Here is a 13882-nt window from a genome sequence, read left to right on the forward strand (position 1 = left end):
TGAATAAGCAGGCACTCTCTGCAAGCACGAAACGTCTCTCTGCTGCAGGAAAGAGCATCAGACAGACTGAGCTCTCACAGTAACAGGATCTAAATACTGGATTCTTTTCGCCATACAGAAGTCTCATTGAGTGGCAGCAGCCCAGTTAAACAGCATTTGTTCCTGAAAAATGACAAATATCCTAAGTTTATTTAGCTATTTTTGAAAAGGCTTCAGCCAGCTGATGGATGTACAAAGTCAAAAATATAACATGATGGGGAAGAAAGAATATGTAAATGTGTGGCACAACCCAATATTGTTGCATGCTTGTCCAGAGTAGCAAAGAGATCCATTACTTGTGGTGATTGCCACTGATCTTGTATTTGATCAAAGAGGAATCCACATCCTTTTGCATACTCAATTTCAGCATTGTTCTTTGTGCTTTGCTTAATATTTAATGGGCACAAAATGCCAGGACGACAGGTCAAGCACAAAGATATCTCTTGGGTGCCTTATGAAAAGTCTGATATGTCCTGCCACTTGTGACAGCTTGTGGTTCATGCCAGAAAATGGCAGAAAACTATTCCTTATTACTGAAGTATGTAAAGTTATATAATATGGTCACTAGGGGACAGCACAAAAGATGTTTGCAGCCTAACTCAAGCCTCCTTCAATGTAAATAGCTGCTAGCACAGAACACACTCAATAAAATCTCATTAAATTTGGCAACTGATTTTTTATTTTTTTTAATGCCTCCACATTATTCTCAATTCTCCTAAAGCACCACAGCTTGGAGCATATATAATTCAAATACTGTACATCTCACTTTTTCTTAATGGCTACATGTGCGCATTGCAACTATTTCCTAATCTATTGAAACAGCTGGGACATGCATACACAGGACTTTACCGGACTCCCAATTAGCCAATTGGACTCCTGCAAAACTGGGACAAAATCTGTACTTCTATTTCATAACATTTTCTTTACTTATTGTCATTTGTATTACACATGTTTCTTGCACAAAGAGCTTAACAAACATTAACAGAGTCATGCTCACAACAAGGCCTGCATTTTTACTATTTCTGCATAGTACCCCATTATTCAAATACTCATATGCTAACTGTGCAGCGGGTAAGGGAGTATGATTATAACCACATTAATCTACTGTTAAGGCACACTACAAGACAAGAAGTTTTAGAATTCAGATTATTATTATTATTATTATTATTAAAAATATTTATATTTTCAAAAATGTTTTATTTGCTCTCTCTCTCGCTCTCTCTCTCTCTCTCTCTCTCTCTCTCTCTCTCTCTCTCTCTCTCAATATCTGTGTTATAACAAGGTACATGGGAACATAGACTAGTAGTCCAGCTAGCCCAGTAGTATCTATGCTGACTGGCAGTGGTGCTTCCAGGTTTCAGATAGGACTTTTTCCTTGCCCTACCTGAAGATGCCAGGAACTGAATCTGGCACCTCCTGCATGGAAAGCAAGTTATCTTACAGCAAGTGACAGCCTCTCCCTGCTGTAACTGTTGAATACCCTGCAATTTTTCTGATACAGAACTCAAGAGAGTTTCTTATTCAGCTGAAGGGGTCTAAACTCAAAGAAAGGGTTCATATAAAAGCTGCTTAGAGCAAAACATGGAAGCCATGTCATATTTAAAAATCTCGTTTCACTAATCAAACCTGGCTGGTTTATGTACACAGCACAGGGGCAAAGAGACTGAACTATCCACACAGAAGGGCCCAGAAATGAAACTTCAGCTATGAACTGACCAGGGGCCCAATCCTATCTAACTTTCCAGAGCTGGTGCAATGCAGCCCCTAAGCAAGGGAACTAATGTTCCCTTACCTTGTGGAGGCCTCCATAACTACCCTCCCACCATAGGATGCAGCGCACACCCCACTGGCACGGTTATACCAGGGATGGAAAACTGGAAAAGATTTGGCCCTAGGTGTTCTTAAGGCAAGCCACTCTCTCAGGCACTGGTCCCATCTACAATGTGCAAATTATACTGCTGATCTACCTTACAGGGTTGTTGTAAGAATTACAAAAGGATAATGTATGTGAAACACTTTGAAAACTCAAAAACACAGTATAAATGCTAATTAATTATATTATTACTGGTAGAAATACAAGCAAAAATAAAATCACAGCAGCAGCAGCTGAAGACTTTGCTACTTTTATCACCTGTTATTCCTTTTCCTTTAAAAGTCTTGGCAATGACTGCAGTTGGTTGATGTTTGGCCTGGCTAAAAGCTTTGCAAAGTTCTTCCACGCTATGCCCATCGACAATAACAGCATGCCAGCTAAGAATCCAAACAAACAGATTAGCTTTAAAAGAATTTATACTAGCAATTTTTTAAAACAAAAATCAAAGCTCCTAGCCTAACAAGTGAGAGTACACACTATACTAGTACATAGTACATGAAATACACTAGTCAATGCCATTGGCATTCTTGATGCAAGATGTTTAGACTGGCCAGGTTTGAAAGAACTATTTAATGAGATTTGGTATGCTCAAAAGAATATGAAAGAATGTTTCTCTCTCTCTCTCCCTCTCACTGATCAGCAACACTCTATACCATACCAGCTTTGAAAAAGTCTCCCATTTCAAGGGAGGTTCACCACATGCCACATGAAAATGCTGATTGACAAACAAATGTAAGCCCCATACTTCCTAGAGTGCATGGAGGTACTTGTGTTGTTCTTAGGACCCCAGCAGCACCACAAGAAATCAGAGAGCAATCCATGGTCCTGACTGAAAATAATGCTATGTCATGAATTAATTGCTTACTGAAAATCTCATGGCTCTGTGGTGGTTAGAAAATGGAAACTTTTCATACCCATGTTTATACAGGGGTCTCAAAAAGTGTACACACATTTTAACATGGTCATATTCAGCACAACTCTCAGGTGTTCCAAGCACTGAGCCTGTGAGGTAGGTAAACCAGTACAGGTGCAGGCATGATGGTGTGGAGTAAAAGGCCCTCGTGGCTTGGTTCCCAGATGATAATCTGAATAGACAAGCATTCAGGTGAGAGTGCAGGCACACCCTCATGTGCTCAGAAGGGTTACTAAAACACACAAACATTTAAGGGATGTGACTGAACAGATGCGTGGGACTCTCTCAGCACACAAGCTGGTAGAGGTCTGCAGATCCCTCAACAATGTCAGCAGTGCACAGACACCAACAGGGAACACTTAGAGCACATGGTCTAATTAACTGAGGGCCCAATCCTATCCAGCGTTCCAGTGCCAATACAGCCACACCAACAGGATGTGCGTTTCAATCTGCGGTGAGGGGGCGGTCACAGAGGCCTCCTTTTATTCCCTTACAAAAGCACTGAAGTTGCACCAGTGCTGGAAAGTTGGACAAGACTGGGCCTAATTGGGTCAAGCAACTGCTTCTGTGTATGCCATATGCAGTACATGTGTGCATTATAGCAGTGGATCCCAAACTGTGCATCTGGGACCCACCAGTGTGTCACAGCCAAATTTTGGTGGGTCATGAAACTGACAAGGCAGATTAGGCTATGTGTACCAAGAGCTTAACAACCTGCTACTTTGGGGGGGAGGCAGCACTGCAGCACAACCACCATTATAGCCACAGAAACTTGAGTAGCTGCTAAAGTGAAGCTATTTTTTAGGGGTTTCCAATGCTAAAAAGTTTGGAAACTACTGAATTATAGAATATGGGTGAATTATTGAATAATAAATTTGACACTATAAAGTATGTGTACATTTTTTGGAGACACCCTGTATCATATTATCTGCCTACTGCAGATTTTGTAGTCCACTAAGCTTATCCTAAAATAAACTGATGAGTCCTGAAGATGCTACCAGACTCCTTGCTGTTTTTCCTTTATACTTAAGACTATCACTTCTATTTGAAAATAGCACACGGCACCATAGCAATGAGACAAGACACAAAATCTCAAAGACATACAGACCCAAAGGCTTCACAACGTTTTTGGTAGATTTCAACATGATGCTGGAGAGGAGCGGGGTCACTTTGTCCCAGCCGGTTAACATCAAGAATAGCAACCAAATTATCCAGTTTGTAGAACCCAGCAAAGGCCATCGCTTCCCAGACTGAGCCTTCAGACAATTCGCCATCTCCAAGGACACAATAAACTCGAAAGCTTTATATCAAACAAAAGAAGAAGGGATTAAATATTCTGTAGCCTAAATTCCTGAAAAGGGTGGGGGAAAACCGTTCTTTATATACATAATTAATCCTGGAAACATTTTGGCTTAAGCAACACTCTTTCAACACAAAGCATGAAGATACTTGCTGTGTCTACAAAGCCCAGTATGTAAAGCTTTTAGTTTTGAACTCTTTTCCTACCTCTGATCAAATGTTCTTGCTGCATGTAGAAACAATGATGGCCAACTCATAAGTCTAAGCACCAATTTATCCCAATTTTGAGAAAACGGAAGGTGACAAGCAAAAGGTTGAGAGCAAAAGATTAGGGTTGACATAAACCTTCCCACACCTTACCTCCTAGCAGTTCTTTGCTCCAGGCAATTATTTCCCAGCTAAGTTAGCTTCTAGTATCAGAGTTCAGTTGGGGGTAAAAAAGTTTGAGCAACAGATTGCAGAGAGGTGAAGCTATAGAAAGGAAAGGCCTTAGCATACCATGCACTTGCACTTAATACCTGACACTAGTCCTTGCACTTGATACAGTGTGACATGGAACACTGCCTCAAATCCACTGCATCTGCACAATTCCCAAAAAAGCAGCCTCTTACTGTGCTCCACACACAGTTTCTTCAATTACAGAAGTGAAGGACTTCTGGTTTGGTTTAGTGACTATGCATTCGCTCATGGAGCTCCTTCATTCACAGCGTCCCTGTAAATTAAACTGGAAGCTCTGCACTTCTGTGTTTCAAGAAACTGCACCTAGAAAAAGGTAAGGAACCAGGTGATCCTACTTGCTTTTAGCAGACAGAAAGCAGATCAATACTGTTTGCATCCATGGCAAGCTGAAGGGAGGAGGTAGAAATGGCAGACTCGGGGTGAAGAGCAACCTGAATCTGCTGCTCTCTGGCCTTCTCCACATCTGTTACTGATGCAACCCATGTCACCTTCTCTAATGGATGGGTTGCCCCGGCTTGGCACACATACTTGGGCACTCCCTATGTGACTGAGGCAGATCAGGGTTTATACCCATGGATCTCCTGCCACCATGTCCACAGAAGAGCTCAAGAAAATTGTTATATTTTGTTAGGCTGAAAAGGTCTGTAAGTCTTGTCTTTGTTTATAATACCGTACGGCTTTTAGTTGATGCAGGTTATTTCTGGATTTTAGCTAAACCATATTGACTTCCTCTAATGGAATCTTGATTTTCAAGTGTAGCCTATTTTGAATAGTTGCTTTAAAATAAAAAATAAGCCTACATCAGAAAGATCTTGTTTGTGCTGGCTAAGACAATGTTGAGAGGGAGCTTGAAGATCAGGTTTCCCAAACCCCGCTCAGTGCAGGCAACCTGTCCCTGCAGTGTCCCTGTCAGGTGTCCATCCAGCCTCCGCTTGAAAACCTTCAATGACAGCCCACCACTGCAGACTCTTCTAACTGCAGACTCTACCACTAAGACTCTTCTAGTGCTTAACTCTTACAGTTCTTAAATTACTCCTAATGACTAGCCAAAATCTATTTCCCATAATCTGTCCACGTTCTGAATGCATGCTCAGTTCTCACGGCTTCTCCTCCTAAACAGTTATGAAAATTACTGTTTCATTGAGGGAGCTAGGGCTCTCTTAATGGAATTCTCAGCCCCTTTGCAAAGCTATAGTTTTTAAGAACCCATGAGGGACCATCAAGGGAATCAATTCAGCTTAAAATTGGTTTTGGGTTTATAATGTACATGTACCCTGAAGGGACATTTTTTGTTCAGCTTCATGAACAGTGCAGAAAAACAGTCTGCACGCAAACATTATTCAACAGTAGGTTATTAAAAGTCAAAACACAACATCTAAAAATAGTTTGCCATATTATTTTATTTCTGTATTGTAACTGCTGCAGTTGTTAAGAAACTTGTTAGTGTGAAACCTGTTCATTTGAGCCTATGTACCGAAAACTATTTGAACACATTCAGGGCTCTCAAGAACATACAGAAATATATTTTATTTCCTCCCCCTTAAAATTAAGTGAATTAAGTGAAAATTGGCACGAATGAGTCACACCCTTCCTTTAGTCACTCACTTTGTTTGCTTATAAGTGATCGAATAAAGGAAGGGTGTGACTCATTCATGCCAATTATCGTAAAGTAAATATGTAATGTTAAGAAAGAAAGGGCTCTAGCAACAAATCTTACTGTAAGTGCTGGCATGAACATGCCTATGAAAACCCTGTCACTGTGACTCAGCAAGGCCACTGGGAAAGCACAGCTCTTACCTAACAAGGCCTCTTCCTCTTTGTAAAATGATCGTTTTTATTAATATTTCCACAAACATCAGAGCAGAATACTTGCATTTCAGAAAAGTGACACTTAATTTCATCCAGGCAGAGGCAAATATTTACAGACCATCTCAACTGTACATATTTAAGTCCTGAACACATTGAATCCCCCAAACAGCTATGTCTCAATTGTGGTCTATTACAGACAAAAAGGTTCCTCTTCCCATCCCCACCTAAAATCCTGTGGCTTTCCTACTTCCCTTGTCACATGAGAACCACAAGTAAAGCATTGGGTAGAATGACCTTGGTCATCAACATTTTTCTTTTGTACAATTATATTAATAGATTAAATATACAAAAGATTTTAAAGTGACTAATTAGATAACAGAGTTTTACTTTTTAAACAACTCTGCATTATGTATAATACAAGTACTTCCAAAACAGTGGAAAGGCCTCTTCCAAGATGCTGCCCAGCAAAATATGTGGGGGCCACTGTACATTGATACAGCTTTAATCAATTAAGGAGATCACATCATCTATGATTTCTTTAACTGGGTGACAGTTCCATTTTGTGAATCTGTCTCTCTCATATGCTGAAAGATCAATGGTCTATCATATTGCAGGGGGGACAATACATTTCTCCAACTTTCCCTTCCTCTGTGGTACATGCCTGAGTTAATTTAAAGTATCTGGTTCACTAGTCTCCTGGCACAAGCACCCTTTACTCTCTGCTGACTCCACAAAGCAATAAAGACAATGTTCTTTCTGGCAGGATAGCAGAAGCTGGGAGAGTCCAGATGTGAAGACAGAGCAGTTGTGAGCCCAAGATCTAGTTGCTACCAAGAATCTGGGGCAGGGAGACACAAGCTGGCAGTTCTCCTGCCTGTGCTCTTGGCAGACTGAAATTTAACAGGTGGTGTTGCCCAACCCAACATGCTGGGAAAGCATCTCCATCTGAATTTCAGCCTGTCACAAATCTGTAACGTCCAGGAACCTGTTAATATAAAGAGCTGGCACCCTATATGGCCTTCTAGTCATCTCCCAACCTTAGAATTCTACAAATCAAATGAAACTCCAAGTGATAGCTTTTCCAATGTGGCTTTCTGAAAAACTTGATGGCTGGCTGGTTATTTCTGGGCAGATGTATGTTGCCCAAGCATTGGTCTATAAATTATATATGTCGAATTAGGAGGGACAGAATATAGGAAGGTATCAGTAAAAAAGAAAAATAAATACAGATGAAATTAGTTCATGCTTTTATAGCAATACAATTGGTGTTGAAACACGTATCTGCAAGCCTGATTACTCACTTAGCTAAAATACCAATTTCACAAAATCTTGGATACTCTCCAGTTTTACTGGAAGCAGCAAGCAAGCACCAACGGTAAGCAGAGATAAAGTCTTTCTACGAACACCACCTGCCAGGTCACATTAAAATCAGACAACCATTGTACACAGAACCACTTTCAAGCAAGTGAAGTGTACAATTTAAAATTACATTTACTCAGCAACCCAGATTTTCATGCACCAATACTGTCATATAAAATACATCAACTTCCCCAGCACAGACCTGCCTTTGGATATCTATTTTGCTTTGACACCGCATGAAGCTCTCCATGCCAGTTCGAACAGGACTGTCATTTTACATGCTGGGATTAAACATGTACCAAACACTATTCCCCTTGAGCAATCCTGTATTCCCTGTTGCACAACAGAATACTTCTGCCTTATATTCACCAACACCCACTTTCATTCTACAATGCTGTGTTTCCATAACAACCTTTGAGCAAAACTCATTTCCCACAAACTAAAGACTTCTTTCTCACAGTTCACCTTCCCCTATCATTAACAGTAATACTATTCCTGCAAAAGCATGGAGGTTCACACACACGTGAGCAGAGAATACATTTATCACTGCAATTTGAGTTGCATACCAGATCCTGCCGTTTCTTTGGTTAATGACCAGCTTACAAAAGGAAGCACTTCGCTGGTTACACACAATCCAAAATTTCAGAAGTAACATTTGGGATTAGCAGTTGATTGAGGCACACTATTGCTCAGATGACAGTTATATTTTATTTCCTTAAATTCATCCCATATACACTTTGGGAGGGTGAACGACACTCAAAAACGTTACCTGGCTCTGTCAAAATATTTTCCGGAGTAGGCCATACCACAGGCAGCACCCAGTCCTTGACCAAGGGATCCAGTAGCTACATCAGTGAATGCTTGTTTCTGAAAAACAAGAAGGCAACATTACGTAATGAATACAGCACCAAACACAAAGGCTGCAACCCTGAATTAAACTGCAAATCAGCCCCATGAACATTGACTGGACTTACTCTCCAAGTAAATATGCATAGATCAGGCTGCACATTCAATCCCTACTAGGAAATCCCTAGTATTCAATCCCCTGAAACATTCAAAGAATGTTTGAGAAGAGAAGATTCCATTCTCTGGCATTCAATCTTCTTCCTGATTTAAGAAACTTAGCCTTTAGTATCTCAAGCCATCCATATTAAGTTTGAGTGCCTTCAGACCATCAGTGTAAGCCTATGCATGTCTACTCAGAAGTAAGTCCCACCAAGTTCAATGAAACTTACTCCCAGGAAAGGGACTTACCAAGGGCCAAATCAAGAATTACTTCAAGACTCTTAGCTAAATCATGAATATCATTAGGCATATAGGACATGTAAAAATACTGCTATACAAGGTTCAGGAGGCAAACCTGCACTCTGCCATAGGCACACTGCTGCAATACTCACTGGCACAGGGTGCCCTTCTAAAATAGAATCAATTTTCCTCAGGTTTAACAATTCAGATTCATGGATGAAGCCTGCCTCGGCCCAAACAGCATACAAGATTGGTGCTGCATGACCCTAGAAAAAATAACAGAGGAATAGTTAAACATCATAATATCATCATCATAAACATATAAAAATACATTTTATTTCTTATTGTATTTTTATTTGTGTTAACTATCTGAAGCAATGGAAAGGCAGGATAAGTACGTATAACAAGACAAGTAATAAATAAGTGGCTGGACCGAAAGTGAGTATGACTATACCAGGTCTAGAGGCAGCATGGCAGACTGCTCAAAAATAGTAGTCAATGGAAGGAAAGTGACTGGAGACAAGTTTGTGTAAAGCTAAAAGAGAAAAAAATGGGAAATAAGAACAGGGATATTACTACGTTTGAAAAGAGCTCTGAATACAAGGACTAGAGGTTGCCTCCTCTGGAGCTCTGACACAACTGCTTTCTTCTGTGCCTATTTTGTTTCAAACAAACAGGATGAGTAGAGCATACTGGGAGGAAAGAGGTAGAGCCAGAGCTCCTGTAAAAAGAGTGATCAAAGAAATCTTGAAAGAACAGTTGCAAAGACATACTGCTTTTAAAGTGTTGAGTTACTGCTGAGGAACATCATGAGAAAACAAAACAGGTACATGATCAAAACCAGTCAGAAGACATAACCATGTATCTTAACTCTTTATGAGTTCATCTGAAAGGGCATTTCCTAAGAAGATGAAGCTCTTACCTTAGAAAGAATAAAGCGGTCATTGTTGGGATTTCTGGGGTCCTGAGGTTTGTACTTCATGGTATTGAAAAACAGCACAGACATAATCTCTGCAGCACTGCAACATGATGTAGGATGACTGCAAGTCAAAGCAAATGCAGAATTACGACTATAGCCTTTTGCCAGGTCACATTCTCTGAGATACTCTGAGACAGCAGTGTGGCCAATGGGGAAATATGACATCAGAAGCATATATGAATCTGTCCTTAAGCCTACTGTCCATTAGCTGCACTCAGCTCGGGAGCACAGGATCAACTTGTCCAAAGTGGAAGTTAAATGATAAGCTTTAGTGATAGCAACATCTGAGCATTCTTCTCTCACCTAATGTCAAAGGGGATCAGAATCAACAACTGCTGTGTTAATGGAGTCTATACAGTACACCGCTTTCCATTCACTTATTAGTAGGTGGAAGCATAAGCATCACTTCCAAAAGATCGGCAGACCTCTTCATGAGCTGTAGGCCCTGCCAACCGTAGAACATTTTGCAAAGGCAAACCCTTAATTGTGACCTACATAAGTTAATGGACAGGGATTTTAGTGATATTGTGAAGGGACACCTTAATAGGATTCCCCCCCCCCCATAGCAAAGAAGCCTTGCAGCTGCTTCCCAGAATGATCAAGCCAGAGACTGCAAGAGATTACCAAGAACTGCATAAACTGGAGATATGCCATTCAAATTCTGGATTCCAAACTATTAAGCTATTCCAGAAAAACAAGTAAGGTTTTGTTTAAACAAGCATAAACTATATGACTTGACACCAAAATGCAAAAGAGTTTGCTTCTTCCTCTTTTATATCCCTACATAATTTTTAAGACTGATCAAGAACCCCCACTTGCACCAGAAAGAGACAGATTCTCCCTAAGTAGGGAACTGCCTTAGGGACATCTGCAAGAGCTCCACTTACTATCTTTTAGAAGCAACACAAGACATCTCAATAAAATTTATGGTCAAGGTTTTTGATTGCTGGCAAGGGCTACTGAGGATTTCACACCTCCCTGATCCCCCTTCTTTTCAGTCTTCTTACATTTATCTTGTTTAAATTGTTGCCTCTCTTTATCTTTGAACAGAGAAGTACTGCAAATTTACAGTTCTACAAATTACTGTCTAATCTCATTAACAAACTACTCACAATTATCCACTGCTTGTAAAACATAAATTCTATGACTGCAGAAATCAACAAAGCAAATATTACCCTGTGCTGCAATTTACAGCTTCTTCAAACACAGAGAAATGAAACACAGCCTTGATGGAAACATGCCAGTACATATTTATAAACGTTGTTTTCTAAACAGGGCCTCTGGCTTTCACCATTTGATCTTCCCAGGAGCATAAAATATTGCAGCATCATTAATAGAATCAGAATCAAATTGCACAGGCATTTACTGTTGTGACACAAAAGATCAGTTTTAATGATCGCCAGTTAAAAGCCATTGATAATGTGATCTTTTGATTCAGGAACAAAAGCTTTATTTATTACAGCTGCTTCAGTGACATACTTAAAAGCCAGAAACCTTATTTTTAGAGTAAAAGTCTGCTTGTTGGGCTTTATCACACATGGCACATTTTTCTTCTATTTCCAATATTTTTCATGCATGTTAACACTTTGACACCATAATGCCTAACACATGGATATGAAAGATATTAGACATCAATGGGACTCAAGTCTTTACACAATGTTTGTATTATCAAGGTGTCAATTAAACATAATTTACTAACACAAATCCCTCTGGAAACAGCACTCATGTTAATCTCTTAAACTCATGCAAATGACTTTAAAACATGTGGAATAAAAATTAGTGTTTCCCTTAGTAAGTACTTGCACACAAAGAATTAAAATAATTAGGTTTAAGTCACAACTCAAACATGTATTAGTAAATATTTACATGTCAGTTAATCAATAAACCTTACATGCTTGCTTAAGGCTTTCATTCCTTAAATCTTATGAACTTTATACTTAACCATCTCTCTAAAGAACTGCTGCTCTGGGGGAAAAGTTAACAAACCTATTGATGAACATGTGGAAATAAACACAAAATTAAAACACAGAATAAATTAACGTTTGAAAAGAAAATGTGCATAAGTATTCTTCACCACCACAACAAAAAGGATATGCTTTACAGACAAAACGAATTACTGTACTGCAGCCATTCTCAGCTCAATGTACAGAACTTAACTTTGAGCATGAAACAAGAATTCTATTATTTTAACATTTTAAAAACATGATAGTATAATGCTAGGTCTAAAGTATATTAATAAAAAGCCAAGGAAATATAGAAAATATAGACAACCACTCTTGGTGACAAAAACGTGAAGTCTGCTTAGGACTGCAACCTTGGTTACCAAAAAGAAAGACTTGTTCTTTCGAGACTGAAGGTTGCCAACAATATTTAAACTTTGATGGCAAAATACCAAGTGTTTTAAAAACTGTAAGTTCTGCTACTATGCAATTTCTACTAAATGTCCTGAGAAAGGACTTCAAAATTAAAAGAGATATCACAGTGCTTAGTGGCGCATTCTACTAAAGTTCAGTCTCCATCCATAATCAACATCCAGTTTACAAGCCAAACTATGCTCCTAGATCAAAATTCTAAAGTTTCTTTTATTATGCTAGGGATTTATCAGTTTTATTTCGTAATTAAACTATTTCCTTCAAAAATTTGCAAATGGCATGGCTTACAACTAAAAAGGCTTTAAAATTACATTGAAACTGAATATCAAAGACCCAATTAAAAAAAAATAAAAACAATGGAATTGTTTATCTCTATGCAAACTATTAAAATGCAGCTTACATCTAAAGACTTTCTTGCAGTGTATCTTAAGAAATTAAGAGCATAATTCAAAAGACATGTTCAGCTGGTGCAGGCCCCCTGTGCCTGCCTAAAAGTGTCGCAAATGTGCCATAGAGCATGTTTCATGACTATTCTCAAGCCAGCCTGCTGGCATCAGATCCAGACCCAGAGGGGTACATTTGTACCAGCTTGGGCGGGCAGGCAAAGGGAGTGGGAGAAGGTGGTAGGTGGATAATTCGGGGGGGGGGTGTTTTTGGGCAAGGGTGGGTGGACCAAGAAGTGGATCAGGCCCAAGAATGAGGTGGAATTCACTGTAGCAGCACTGGCCAAATCCTAACCTCCACTTCCAGCCTGATCAGCCTTGCATGAGTTGCTTGGATTTGCATCAGCAAATTCACTGGCACAGATCTGAGTATCCCCACAGGGATGGCTGGGGCATAACACAGGGCAAATGTCCCCTCACCCCAACATGCAGTCTAGCTGGCACCTATCTTGCGCTGGATACAGCACAGGCCACTCAGCCTGCCTGTTCCAGAGCAAGTTAGGAGAGGGCTGCCTATACTTCTCCAAACCACATAATAGCCAGTTTTCTTTTCGTCCTTTCAAAAAAATCAAATCTCTAGGCCTCTAATAGTCAAACTCTATTAGTTCTGGTCAAACTGTTTGTATGAACAACAGAAGCACTTTTCAGCCACCAAAACAAACAGAGCTGCATACAAAGATGCCGGCTCAGCAAGTACAGCTGCATAGGCAAAAATATGCCAGGTGCAAGGAAAAAATAAGCAACGGCAAAAATGGCCGAAAGGAATTAAAAATAACTATTTTCAATCATTGCTGGAAGCACTCAATAAGTAACAGCACAATGCTATGCATATCTACTCCAAAGTCCCATTGAGTTCAGTGGAACTTATTCCCAGGTAGATGTGTATAGGATTGCAGCCCAAGCGTAGCTTAAAGAATACCAAGTACAAACACTGGTAAATACTGTACCCACCACCTTACCTTCAGTGGAACACACACACTAAAATACAAACGTGAATCATTCCAGAGCAAGACAGAAGTACTTGTACTGTACATGAGGTCTGCACCAATTAGTAAAAGGATGAGGCAAAACCACAAAACTGCTGTTAAGTTA

The 13882-nt window shown here is 39.8% G+C and overlaps 1 protein-coding gene across 3 annotated transcripts in view; it reads right to left on the reverse strand.

The window, feature by feature from the left end:
- TKT (transketolase) overlaps positions 1 to 13882 on the reverse strand; it is a 32916-nt gene that overhangs the window by 14333 nt on the left and 4701 nt on the right. The window contains exons 1-6 of one of the 3 annotated variants that reach the window (XM_066613689.1): positions 11918 to 12952; positions 9919 to 10036; positions 9149 to 9262; positions 8521 to 8618; positions 3934 to 4125; positions 2171 to 2289 (exon numbers count right to left, since the gene is read on the reverse strand). In XM_066613689.1, the coding sequence (XP_066469786.1) occupies positions 2171 to 2289; positions 3934 to 4125; positions 8521 to 8618; positions 9149 to 9262; positions 9919 to 10002 (607 nt within the window). In that variant the 5' untranslated portion in view covers positions 10003 to 10036; positions 11918 to 12952. Of the gene's footprint in view, positions 1 to 2170; positions 2290 to 3933; positions 4126 to 8520; positions 8619 to 9148; positions 9263 to 9918; positions 11898 to 11917; positions 12953 to 13882 lie in introns of those variants that run through there. The other 2 variants (XM_066613688.1, XM_066613687.1) reach the window with 2 other exon arrangements.

Source organism: Tiliqua scincoides, chromosome 2 (genome assembly GCF_035046505.1).
Source record: "Tiliqua scincoides isolate rTilSci1 chromosome 2, rTilSci1.hap2, whole genome shotgun sequence".
NCBI lineage: Eukaryota > Metazoa > Chordata > Lepidosauria > Squamata > Scincidae > Tiliqua > Tiliqua scincoides.